The sequence below is a fragment of the Dermacentor albipictus genome, chromosome 2 (assembly GCF_038994185.2).
Source record: "Dermacentor albipictus isolate Rhodes 1998 colony chromosome 2, USDA_Dalb.pri_finalv2, whole genome shotgun sequence".
Classification (NCBI taxonomy): domain Eukaryota; kingdom Metazoa; phylum Arthropoda; class Arachnida; order Ixodida; family Ixodidae; genus Dermacentor; species Dermacentor albipictus.
In genome coordinates this window covers 207,506,549-207,519,660 of record NC_091822.1, presented here as the reverse complement: position 1 = coordinate 207,519,660, position 13,112 = coordinate 207,506,549, and the positions used below count along the sequence as shown (strand labels likewise).

Here is a 13,112-nt window from a genome sequence, read left to right as displayed (position 1 = left end):
TATCATCACATAAGTGGTACTGATCTCATCCTATGTGTACACCATTTTCTCACTTGCCAAAACAGTTATCTTGGAGGCTTAGAACATTCGAGCTTCAGCTGACCTATGCTCCCCAATGTTCTGCTACACACAAATGAGTGCAGAAGCCACTCACTTGGGCACGCTACTGTCTGTGAGAAACGAGCGGGGAAGCACAGCGGGCTTCTTGCAGCTGCTGTCCAGTGGGGCCGGACTGCCAGTAATAGGGAGAGTGCCCCGACCATGTGCCGTGCTCTCTACTGCTGCTGGCAGCTCCCCAGAGTACTTGATGTTGGTGTACTCACGACCCAGCATGATGCTCTTCTGCAGCACACAAAGGCATTAGTTTTAGGCATTACTTCCCATCACACGTGGCAAGTAGCAAACTAATGAGTTATACCAAATGTTGCATCAATAACTTCTGAAATTTCACACTTAGGTACAATTCTGCATTAGAGTTAGTTCAATTTAATCTTAAAAAAATAATTCATTTGAAGAACCTGCAGCACTGCAAAGGCATTACTGCAGGGGAGATGGGGATACAGGACGTATAAAAAAGAAGAATTAATTGTCAACTACGATAATCCCTAAAGCAAAATTTGAGTACAGCTGTATACATTTTATCATATTGTGATATATTGGCTGGTAAGGACAATCTGTCTTGTGTGGCACATTGAAAATGGAGCGAAGTGACGCGAATGCCTCGCTAATCGGGAGATAACTACAGGCAGCACATGTGTGATGCATGGGTGTGATCCACAGCAGCCACCGTAGACAGACTTACGCTCATGCAGTGCATTGTTTCCATAATTGGTATCATGCAACACGCTCGCCGCTTATCGTCGGTGAACATAAGACGGCGCACTCCTCTGGTGCCATCTCATAGCAGTCGTCGAGAGTCTTGCATGGCAATACGCTTTTCTCACGCTTTCGCCATCCACTTTTGCAGTTTCCTTCTCATGGTTCTGCTGCACCCTGCTCTCCGCTTTCCTCCTCGCACCTTTTCGCTCTTGCCAATTTTTTCATGCCCCTCTGTGCTCAGTGTTTGCTTTCATCTTTCACGGTGCATGTTCGCTGGGTTACGATGTAATACAACACCGACGCTTGCTGCAGGAACGGCCACCTAAGAACTGCATTCTAAAACATGAAAGCCATGTGCATAGAAATAACATGCTGCGCACAGCACACTTTTCCTTCCGCGGCCACCAGTCACTGTGGAAGAGTCAACACAAAGTTTGTTATCGCTGTTTGAAGGGTTACTATGAAATAACCGTCTCATGACAGGCTTATGACATTGTCAACGTACTGATATATTTTATGAAGGAGTACTTTTTCAAAAATGCTCAGAGATAAACTGTCCCCTCTAAAAATTAGTATTGAGGAGTGGTTCAGCAGAGTGGTCTTCCTGGTTCCTTTGACTGGCTGTGGCACCAGAGAAGTATGGAATCATCCACACATTAATTTAATATTTTTGGTTTAAAAAAAAAGCTGATGAGAAAACAATGACAAGAAAAATGTTTCCAAAAGGGGGGGGGGGGTAGAATAGAGATTGAGATGAAGAGGAGAATGATTAAAATAAGTTAATTGCAGTGGGTCACTTGGCTTAAAGGGCCCCTCCCCAGGTCCGGCCATTTTGAGCTAACATGCGTTGCATACAATGCGCGCTAATGATCGTCTCAGCTAAGTATTACTCCATTACAGGCCACAAAAAGAGCTCAAAAATTCAAACCAAACACCGTATGCCCCTCTCCTCATGGGCATCGTGCTTCCAGCTGGCAAGTCGAAGTCAGTGCGCCTACGTAGTTTGCAGTGCTGTGACGTCACTGACAGCGACAGGTAACTGAGAATTATTCAAGGCAACAACAGTTATTTGTTCAATCTATTGCTTCAATAGATGAATTAAAGTTTAGAGAAATAAAATCTACACACCAAATGACAGTGTGTCTTTGTTTTACTTTGCACCGTGGCAAGAAAGACAAACTTCCGTTTCATCTGCTTGTTCCCACATCATGCAGCCACGTGCACAGAGAACGAAACTGTGTCATTTTCTACTGTGTTTTAGCATGCCATCATGCCTTTTGACCTGCTCATGTCTACCTCAGTTTCTACGTGGCACTGACTTATCAAACCACTCGCCTGGTGCCAGCGGTACAACGATGTGGTATATTGTGGTAAGAGTCCACTTTGCAGAAGCAACCAAACAACAATGGAGGTGTTCTCGTGCACAGAGTGAACAAATGTAACAGCTCATGAGCTCGTGTGTGAGACCGTCACCGGAAGTGCGCCACTTAGCAAGAACATGAGAGGAAAAAAAAGATTGAAAAAAAGGAAGGCGGGGACCGTGATGTGTATGCGATACATGCCTTCGGCGTGGGAGAATGCAAGGAACGAATTTCACTTGAGAAGGCTACATGAGGACAAGTGGAGAGTGTCTACACTGGTGGTGAAGCTTTGCTCATGCCATCATGGGTTTGCGGCACTTCAAACATTTCTATCTCCATTAATAATGTACCAATTCACAAAATTATTGTGGTAGAATACTCCCTAGAGGTCACGCAACAACTTCCAGCACACTATAACCAAAATTTGCTATGTGGCCTAGTGAGGGCCCCTTTAAGGTGTGGCTGTGTCTAATGTGCTGTGATAAAACGAAAAGACCGTAAAAAGCATGAGACGCCCCCTTGGGCATAATCTTGATTGGCCCGCCAGGCTTGGTAGGCAACACTGGTCACTGCACCAATAAACACCAGTGAGCACAGCTGCTCGGCGGTCAGTCATTGTTCATCACCACCATGCTGCAGAGTGTCTGTCTAATGGAGGGTGCCTCGAGCCCTCCCTCGTTCACAAACCCAGGCGGATCGTGAAACTGGCAACGAGTAGCCACGGATTGTCCCACGCCGCCGCGAGCGGTGAAACACTGCCCCCCATTGCTGCCACCATGCTGCCTGGCCAATTTACGAGGAGCAAGTCCACGTGTTCTTCCGGGCAAACAACGCACCCGAGGCCCAACAGCAGGGCATTTTCCTGGCCAGTTGCGGGACCCGCAACTTCAGTATCCTCGACCTTCCCAAGCCAGCCATGCTGCATGTTAAGAGGCTAGGTGAGCTGCTCGCCATACCGCGCTCACATTTCAACCCAGCACCGTCCACACTAATGGAGCGTTTCCACTTCAACAACCGGAGCCGCCGGGAAGGAGAGACCCTCAGGCAGTTCGTTGCTGCTCTACGAGGGTTAGCGAGTGCTTGCACCTTCGGGGACCAGCTGGATTCGCTGCTATTCGACTGATTGAACTGGCTCACCGTCGGCGGAAGCGGCGGTCAACAAGTTGGCAACAAAGGGCAGTACCTGCGGTCACTGTGGTGGTGCCCACTCTCCCTCACAGTGCCAATTCTCTCAAGCACAATGCTTCACGTGCGGGAAAACTGGGCACCTATCGGTATGCCGAAGGCCGAGGACGAACAGCGATAAGCAGCAGCCTGGTTCAAGCCCAGGTACCACACAAGCCCGTGGCCTGGTTAATCGTTGCAAGGGTACGCGGCGGGGGTGTGCGGCAGAGCTTGAGTTCTTCCGCGGCCAGGCTCTCCATCATAGCCGAGGACCTGCCGATTTTTGACATGTGGCACACAGACTTTGTACCGTCGTCTGTGCCGCTATACATGCTGACCGTCGAAATCCGCGGCCACCTTATTTCCATTGAGCTAGACACAGGGGCCAGCGTGTCGGTCATGGCCAAGAAACTGTTCCAAACGTACCTTCCGCAGCGTATCCGTCGAGGCTTCAGGTGCGATGCTGTGCAGCTAACTCTGGGCAGCTCTCCCAAGTATAGGGTCAGGCCCAGGTCAGCGTTCGCTTTGGCGACAGGGAGGCAACCCTTTCCCTTTACTTAACCAAGGGGTCGTCGCCTACGCGGATGGGCCGAAATTAAATTCATGCACTGGGCGTTTGTCGGCCAGAGTACCAGGAAGCCAGCCTGCATGTGATGAAAGATGTCCCCAGCCTCCTGACCGAGTTCAAGTCCCTGTTCCATCCAGGGGTGGGCACATTCACCGACACGACGGGTGGCATTTATGTACCCGAGGGAGCACGGCCACGTTTTTTCAAGCCTTGCCCACTGCGGTTCGCCCTGAAGGATGGGGTCACCCAGGAGCTGCAACGATTACAGCGAGAGGGCATCCTGGTGCCCTTCAAGACGTCTGAATGGGTCGCTCTCATCGTACCAGTCCTCAAGTGAGACGGCAGTGTCAGGATAAATGGGAATTTTAAGGTTACCATCAACCCGTCGCTACCGTCGAGAAGTACCCACTGCCTCGGAACGAAGATCTCTGGTCAGCGGTGTATGGTGGACAGAAGTTCACCAAGATCGACCTCACAGATGCTTACCAGCAGCTGGTGCTCCAGGATGCTGCCCTGAAGTGTGTCACAATATTGAAAACTTTGGGGCTCTTCCAGTACACGCGCTTACCTTTGGAGTGGCCTCAGCCCCAGCCATATTCAGAGGGAGATGGACAACCTCTTCAGGGGCATGAGGCATGTGGCGGTGTACTTGGATGACATCCTGGTTACTGGCAGCAACGACAGGGACCACCTGCAGAACCTGCACAATGTCCTGGCACGACTGCAGGATGCTGGACTCAAGCTAAAGCTGGGAAAGTGCATTTTCCTGGGCCCCAGTGTTGAGTACTTGGGGTGTGTCATTTCCCAGGCTGGCCTAGCACCGGCTCCCTGCAAAGTTAATGCTGTGCTCAAGGTGCCTAAGCCCCAGAACAAGGAGCTTCAGAGCTACCTTGTGCTCATCAACTTCTACAGGAGTTGCCTGCTGAACCTGTCTGATCATCTACAGCCATTTTATCTTCTGCTTCGAGATGGTCAGCAATGGGTCTGGGAGCTGGAGCAGGACTGGGCCTTCCAGCACAGAAAGGAGCTAATCACCAAGGCTCCAGTGCTGGTACACTTCGATCCTGCCGAGCCTGTCGTCCTGATCGTAGATGCGTCGCCGTATGGCGTGGGAGCCATCCTGGTGCACCGGGACAAGGATGGCCTGCAACGCCCTGTGTCATTCGCTTCTCGTCGCCTTCATGCTGCAGAGAAACGCTACAGCCAGCTGGACAAGGAAAGCCTGGCCCTCATGTTCAGTGTCGAATGCTTCCACCAGTACGTGTGGGGCCGGAAGTTCGAGGCGCTCACGAACCACAAGCCGCTGTTGGGGATGCTGGGACCTGACAAGGCAGTTACCATGCAGGCATCGCCTCGAGTGGTATGCTGGGCCTTGAGGCTGGCGGCTTACAGTTACCAGCTGGTTTACCGTCCGGCAAAAGACTTGGGACCTGCTGATGCCCTGAGCCGACTGCCCCTGTCAGAGGTGCCTTAGCATTAAACCCACAAAGTTCCGCAATTGAAAATCTAAAGCACAGCTTTGTAAATGTCAATGCACCTTTCACATCAAAAGATTATGAGATTTATTCCCATAAAGTTTCGGGATTGACATGCATGCGCTCCGTATATTCCGAGACCTCCGAGAGGTGCCGTGGCGAGCCCGCTCGCCTACAAAACGCCCTTGGAACTTTGTGCTTGGATGGGGCTGCTTGTGTTATGCGACTCCCGGTACATGGGCGTTCCCGCAAAATCTAGCCCGAGTTCACAATGTTAGCGGTGAAGTGTCTTTTCAAGCGTGAAAAAGACATTCTAGACAAAATCCAGAATTACTTCCAGCGCCGGGGGTTGCTTTGGTCGGCGGTGCGTGGACAGCACGAAAAAATTTCGGGGGGAAGGGGGGGGGTCTGAAGCCCCATTAGCCCCCCCCCCCCCCGGCTACTCCCCTGGCCTGCCGGGACCAGAGACTCCGAATTATACGATTTTTCTGAATTAACGAGGGTCAGATTAACAACGTTTTACTGTACTGCAGATACAAATCTTAGATTGGTTTAAGTGCAATTACCACTCATTTTTCGACATGCTTCACAACATTTTCACTGACACCTCGTCGACTAAGTATGATTATAAAGTTAGCTAATTAGATGTATTCGTGCACTATGAACAAGAAATATTGATTGCGACAACCATTAACAAGACCTATCAACAAACCGTGAATTCCGTCCATGTAAGTCCCTCAGTCATTCTTTAAATCCTTCGTGACATTCAGTTGGCATAGCAGAGTGCCACAGAACAGATGCGAAGTTACTTTGTTGGTCATTGCATGTTTGCCAGTATTCTACATAACTTGGCAATAAGAAAAAAAAAAGAAGAAAAACAAGAACTCTGACATTTATGAAAAGAATAAAGGAAAAAAAAAGTGTTCACTCGATTATTCGGAAAAAAAAAGTGTTCACTCGATTATTCGGGCTTAGCCATAAGTCAATGTAAAACAGCAACCAATATTTTGAATGCCAAAGAATTGCTTCTAAATATTTTTGGACTTCATCTGCACAAGTCGCGTCGGGAACATCACTGCTGCGAATGCAATTTCTGGCGTTTGCGTACTCTCTGACCATTTATTTATTTACTTACTTATTTATCTATTTACCTATTTATTTTTTATTTATCTATTTATACTACTTATTTATTCAGTTGTACGGTCTGCCGTTACATATATTTTAGTTATACGACTGCTATTTGCCAAATAGGGTAAACTGAAACTGAAAGTTTGAATCTTCGCTTTGCTTTCTGCAGCTGCAAAAGCCTGATTTAGTATGGTGCAGTTTTGCAGAATACAGGGTACCTGGAGTGTAAACTGAAACTGAAAGTTTGAATCTTCGCTTTGCTTTCTGCAGCTGCAAAAGCCTGATTTTGTATGGTGCAGTTTCGCAGAATACAGGGTACCTGGAGTGCAAATTCGTGTGACGAATACAGTTTTCATTGAATATTTCTGGTCAAGAAGTTTCATGAAAGCAAGCAGCTCCTTTGTCAGTGTGCCGCACTACCCTTCTGGTAACCAGACGTGGTATACGTGTTAAATATATTTTAATGTTACAAGCATGCCATTTCCTATTAACCGCCACAGATTTATCAATGGGCATACAAGCGAGCCCTAAAATGTATAACCTTATGACTTATTCATTTAGCTGAGAGCGTGGCTTTCTTTCCCGATTGGTATAAAAGGAGCGCAAGTTCAAATCATCGTTAGCTGGTCTGAATATTACGGAAATGCGCAAGACTTATATAAAGCATTCTTAATGCATTGTATAGCACAAAGGATTTTCATTTTCCTGCAGCCAAGTAACAATGTGCCACCAAACACCCACACTCCAATAACACCGATGCCCAACAGATTGCCCTAGGTTCGCTCTAGCGCTAAATGCTAGCCAAAACATGGTGTGGTTGTCACTGAACACGAACATCATGAAAAATTCGGCGACTTCATTCAAAGTTAGTGTTTTGGTGCAAGTTGGTGCAGCTCGGTGGTTTGGCACAAGACGGCACAATTGGCACAGCACTTACAATACTGGCCCTTTGCATTGGTGGCGCCCAACCTCCAACCACTGACCACAAAAATGGGTGAAAGCGCCAAAGAAAGCTTTAAGATTGCTGCAGGGCCCTTTTGATGTCCTACAGCAACACACTGAGGCCATGAGAGACGTAGTGGAAGGCTCTGGATCAATTTTGGCCACCTGGGTTCTTTAACGTGCACACAAAGCACAGTAACTAAGTGTTCCGCCACCATGAAAATGCAGCCACAGAAGCCAAGTATTGAACGTCATGAAAGTATACCTGTTCAGCCTGCATTCGCTGCTGCAGTGTCTCAATGTAGTGCTCCACAGCCAAGTACACAAACTTGTACTGGGCCTCAGTCTGCACCATGCCAGACCTCTGCATGCGCACCATCTGAATTGTCCGCTGGATGTCAATCTCACAACTTAGTCCTGCAAACAAGGATAGAAAAAGCACTTGCGGTTACAACCCTCACACATGCCTATCAGCCTGAACACCATCAAAAATATAGCAGCAACATTTCAACAACTCTGCTTCACTTCTTGGTGGGTACTACAACGATGCCCTGTGCAGCTTGGCATACAAGGTCTTACAACAACGCCAAAGAGAAAATGCAGAACATGACACAGCATTTAACAAAAATGAAGCACTTTTGTAGGCCCTCTGTCATACACTAAATAGGGCTCCAAGCAGTGTCACTACCTGTGCTCACTTGCACTGGTTGAAGTGAGACAATGCCTATAAGCAAGGAGACTTCCACATGCTGCCCCATAACTTCACCCTCACAGCACCAAGTTTTCTCTCAGCACCTACATTGTTGCTGACTGTAGGATTTGGGGGTCGTGGTTTCCAGTGTCACAATGAGGCTCGCTCTCTACACTATGCTGTCGGTGCGTCTCGTAATCGGTAACTGGATTATGCTACCAAGGCATAAGCCAGTTGCTACAGAGGCTAGGCGGGCCCACGTCATTGTCTGAGCTTTCTTGATGAGGGTTGTTTCTTCCGAGATGAGTACGAGGTCGAGATGTTGAAGGCACGTAACAAGGGGTTTATTTGCATAGAAGAGGCAAACTCGTTTACAGAACAAAAGATACTCGTACTGGCTGGAGCAGGGAGCACAGCACATCGTTCTTGTAGCACGAGCTACATTGTCAGAGCAGACTACATCTTTATGGGAGAGCACATCAGGACACCTCAGCACACTTACTGCATCAAAGGTGTCCTCTCTTAAAACCATCATCTTCTCTAGCTGACTAGAATAGGGAATCTGATGACTGTGCCTCGGCCAATCATAATTGCAGAATCATTCGCAAAATCCCTTCCATGACCGTCTCACTGTTCCTCCGGACTCTGCTCCCAATGTTGCACAATCGCCCCCGGGTATGGCGCAACCACATGGCAACCATGGTGGCCCCTTGCATCAATCAGTGGGCTGGTGGTCATCGTCACCTTGAATGGAGCTTCTTTGTTGACCCATCACAGCCTATGTCGGGGTCGGGCCTCATTGACATCTGGGCGATGCTGGTGGGACGTACTTGTCTTGGGAAAGCAGGAGAGGTTCTAAGGATGCAATCCCTACTGGCCTATCATAACAGCTCCTCCATGACCCAAAAAATCTTGACTGGCCAGAGCTAACAACTACTGGTCAGGATGAGAGTGGCTGGTGACGAACAAGATGGCTTGGCTCTCTGCAATTGCAAACTCGGAATGCTGCCACCAATCACAAAACAACCTGCACGGAAGAGTCAATCCCAGCAACACAGTACCACACAGCGTGCAAATGCCCTGAATCAGCTGCTAACTCACCAGGCTTCATACTAAAATTTAATATAAGCCGATCAACCGGGGACTGCAAATTTTGACCACAAAATTTTGTGCCGCTAAAGCAAGCGCTCACGTTCCTTTTGAGTTCAACCAAATCTGACTGTCACGCTGCACAAGAACAAAGTATACGTACAACTAAACAGAAGGCTCTACATAAACAATGCCTCAAAACCCCTTAGGTAGCCTCACTTCATGAACAGCCTGTTCATACTCTATGGATACGTAATCGAAATCGCGTTAGCTTTGATCACAACTGAATGAGTACTTGCATCTCACGCACGTGTTTTCTTTCTGTTTTGTCCTTGCAGGACATGCCGAAAATGAACTACAAAATTAAACTTGCATAACTTACGGACTCCCAAGAACCTTAAAGAGATGCGTGTGCAATTAACTACTTCCCCACACGCATAATAGAAAACTCAGAATGCTGCCACTCTCACCCTGCACAAGTGTCCTGACAACAATCATTCTGTTTCCTTCTGTCCGAAAAGGATGTGTGCTAATGGAAAGGTACCAAATGTTCTCAGTGCAAACTATGCACTCATTGAAAACCAACACGCTTAATATAAAAAAAACTACAGAAACACTTCTAGTAAAGGTTAACTAATTCACATGCACATTACTCAAGGCCTTTAACAAATGACCTTAGCGTTTCAGGTCACTCACGAAAAAAAGAAGCCTTACTCACTAAGAAACATTTCACAAACTAAATCTTTACATAAAACGCGTCTTTCAAATTTCAGAATTTCTCAAACAAAAACATAAACAAAGCTGGTAACTTGCTAATGACAGAAACTCTAGTCCCGAATCAGGAAAATTCTCAAATGCTCAAAAATAAACAAACAAAAAAAGTTTGTTTCTACGTAAACGTTCCTTTTGCCTATCATTCCGATTATCTTACGACGTACTCATACTCTTGAGCCATACTCGAAGTGGTTGTGCCATGAAAGCTATTCTGGTTGTCCAGGAACAACAAAAGGCCTGACAGTCTATCAGCTCTTTCCAGACGTTACAACCTCCTGCCAATTTGCATCCTGGCAACATGCGTTCCTCATGAAGTCGTCTGACTGCATCAAGTCTCCCCTACTACCTCGTCTCATCCTGCCACCTTGTGCTCCTGCACGCCACATGCTGCACACCGAAAAGAACAACAGAATGACAGAGAACATAAGTGCCCTGTGCCCTTTGTTCGCATTCGCGCAGAACATGCTTTTTTTGTCTCTTTTTGACCAGTGGCTTGAATTCACTTGATATGAAAATGTCATCAACGACGACCGCACCTTTCTTTTCTCGCGCCACGCTCTTGCTGTTTGACACTTTTCACTTTCTCAGGCTGCGTCACACTCCTTTGATAGATTCCGATAAATGAAACGCGTCTTTGTACGGAACTTTTTCCTTGAACTTATGTTGGAGCCTTCTCGCACTTCATGCTGACCGTTACACATTTCATCGGCCTGCGTCACTGTCTTACCCGCACAGCCTGGGGAAAACATGGGGAAGGCGGGAGATAGAAATTCAAGACGACGAGCAAAACGAGAACAAGGTAAAAGCGGGAGCCAACATTTTTGGCAAATGCACTTGTCTTTTTCAAGGTGACATATGCTTTCCTCAGCACAGTATATATAGGTCGAGTTCTTCTAAAGGGGAGAGGGAGTGGAAATCTGTGGAACCTGTGGAAACCACGTGTAAATCTTGGAACCTGACGTCGACGCCACTTCCCCACAAGACGATGGCCCCTTGCATCAATTAGTGGGCAGGTGGTCATCGTCACCTTAAAGGGAGCTTCTTTGTTAACCTGTCTATGTCGGCCTTGTTGACATCTGGGCGATGCTGGTGGGAATTATTGTGAGCTTCATCAAGCTGAAGCAATCTGTCTCAGGAAAGCAGGAAAGGTTCGAAGGTCGCTGCCCCCACTTGCTGATCGTAACATTGCATACATGCTTCATTGACAATCATATTTACCCTTACATGCGGCACACAAGCACCAGCAAACAAGGAACAACAGAGAGTGACAACTTTGTTTTTTAGAGCATGGCGACTTTTTTCAACAGCTTTGCTGATGCCGATCTTGCCTGCTTCAGGAACTTGTCTTCATAAACCTCTTCAAAGTGGGTACATCACTGGTAAACTTGTATCACATGTTGTGCTTCTATTAAAATTGGTGATGTAAGTATAATAACAATTTATTATATTGCAATAGCAATTATCTGGACACCCCAGGTGCATTTCTGCCATCGGTGTCATTATGAGGTTCCATATAAAGTCCAAAGGCGATAAAATCGCCACCACATGCCTTATGCTGTATGTGCGAGTGAAAGCATGCGAGGGTGAGCTGGCAATCGTGATTCAATCTCGTGCAGGCAAAGGAGGGAAGCGGGGAGGAAGTGCACCATTTTCCATCGCACACAAGGCGCCATGAGGAAGTTAGAGAGGGATGGGAGGAGCGTTCTACTCCAGGCAGCCTGGGTCATTGTATCTTGATATCCATCTGCAGCAGGGACACAGTCCACTGCACGCTGTTTCCACAGCTTAGTTCGCGGTGATGTGAGACGCAGCACAAAGGTCAACTGGCTCGCTGCTCTTGCCGTACTTTCTCGTTCCAGCATTTTGACAGCGAGTTTTCGCGATCATCAAGTGAGATGTGTTCATGTTTTCTTGTATGTGCGTGACACCCCGCTTGTTAATTTAGTTAGTATGCCTATGTTTACAAGTTTATACAGCCGATAAACTACTATCCTAACTTCGTACAGTTGTCCACTAATTTGCAAACGCAATCGAGGCTTCGCCTTTCGGTCGAAACCTTTCTACAGCGAAGCAGTATATGGCTAATCAATTCCTCCGTTTGTCTGTCTGTACCCTGTATGCCAAAAACTCCTCCGGCGCAACCCCGTGCACATGTGTGAAAAAATAAATAAAGAGCAAGAGAGAAGGTCCCTTCGATTCGCCTGCACCACTGTGTACCAGTTCACGGCAGTTCACGAGAAGTTCAGAAATTGTGCAGCTTGATTTCTGTAGTGCAGGCACAGCGCAGCACTCAAAATGTATGCCAAGGTGCAGATGTGGTGCAGACATTATGTTATGCCCAACTAACATTCACGGAATGCGTGTTTCAGAGGCCCTGCACTGTAGGTACGATCGGCCACTGGGGCGTAAATATACACCACACTTGCGTAGACACATCAGACGTGCGTAAGCAGGGCTTTACGGCGCTCGTGCCCGTCTGCTGCGTCGTATGCTACACTGCTGCTTCGCAGCTGTATGCCTGCACAAAATCGGCACCGACAGTGCAGTGGGTGCAGCAAAATCATGAATCACATCTGCACCTTTCCAGCACCTTTTGAAACAAATGGCCTGGGTCAGCAGAGGCCATTGCTGCACTGCTGAAACGAACAGCGAGGTGCAGCACCTCGTGAACTGGTTCAGGTGGTGTAGGCGAATCGAACGTACCTAGAGAGGCGCGTGATTGGCTGCGCCAGTTGTGACGTCGTTGCTCTCTGTCGCAGCCGAGTGCCTGCACTGCAGTTTCTCTCCGGCTCTGAAATGGCTAGGCTATGCATCATACATATTCCTGAGGAGCAGGCAGCTTTCGAACAGCAATGCCACGAGCAGAATCGGGAACAAGCTCACTGATGCTGTGCCAGTGCTGCAGTACAAGAACAGGCTCGTGGAACCAAACGCAAGCAGCAAACGCGTACCGAGGATCCGGCAGCCTACCAAGACATCGTTTAATGAACCGTCGGGATTAAAGCAGTTGTCAACACCGGGGCCTCACATTTCAGCTTCGCTGGTTAACCATCTGTAGAGAGTGCTTGGGCGGCTATGTTTTGTAAGCCTTTTAGCAATCT

The 13,112-nt window shown here is 47.8% G+C and overlaps 1 protein-coding gene across 7 annotated transcripts in view; it reads right to left on the bottom strand.

Moving 5' to 3' along the window:
* The window catches only part of LOC135903419 (tyrosine-protein phosphatase non-receptor type 11-like), a 256,113-nt gene that overhangs the window by 55,180 nt on the left and 187,821 nt on the right, over positions 1 to 13,112 (bottom strand). For 6 of the 7 annotated variants that reach the window (XM_065433751.1, XM_065433748.1, XM_065433752.1 and 3 more), the window contains 2 exons: positions 7,723 to 7,874; positions 155 to 342 (listed from right to left, as the gene is read on the bottom strand). In XM_065433751.1, coding sequence (XP_065289823.1) covers positions 155 to 342; positions 7,723 to 7,874 — 340 coding nt within the window. The remainder of the gene's footprint in view (positions 1 to 154; positions 343 to 7,722; positions 7,875 to 13,112) is intronic. The other variant, XM_065433750.1, reaches the window with a different exon arrangement.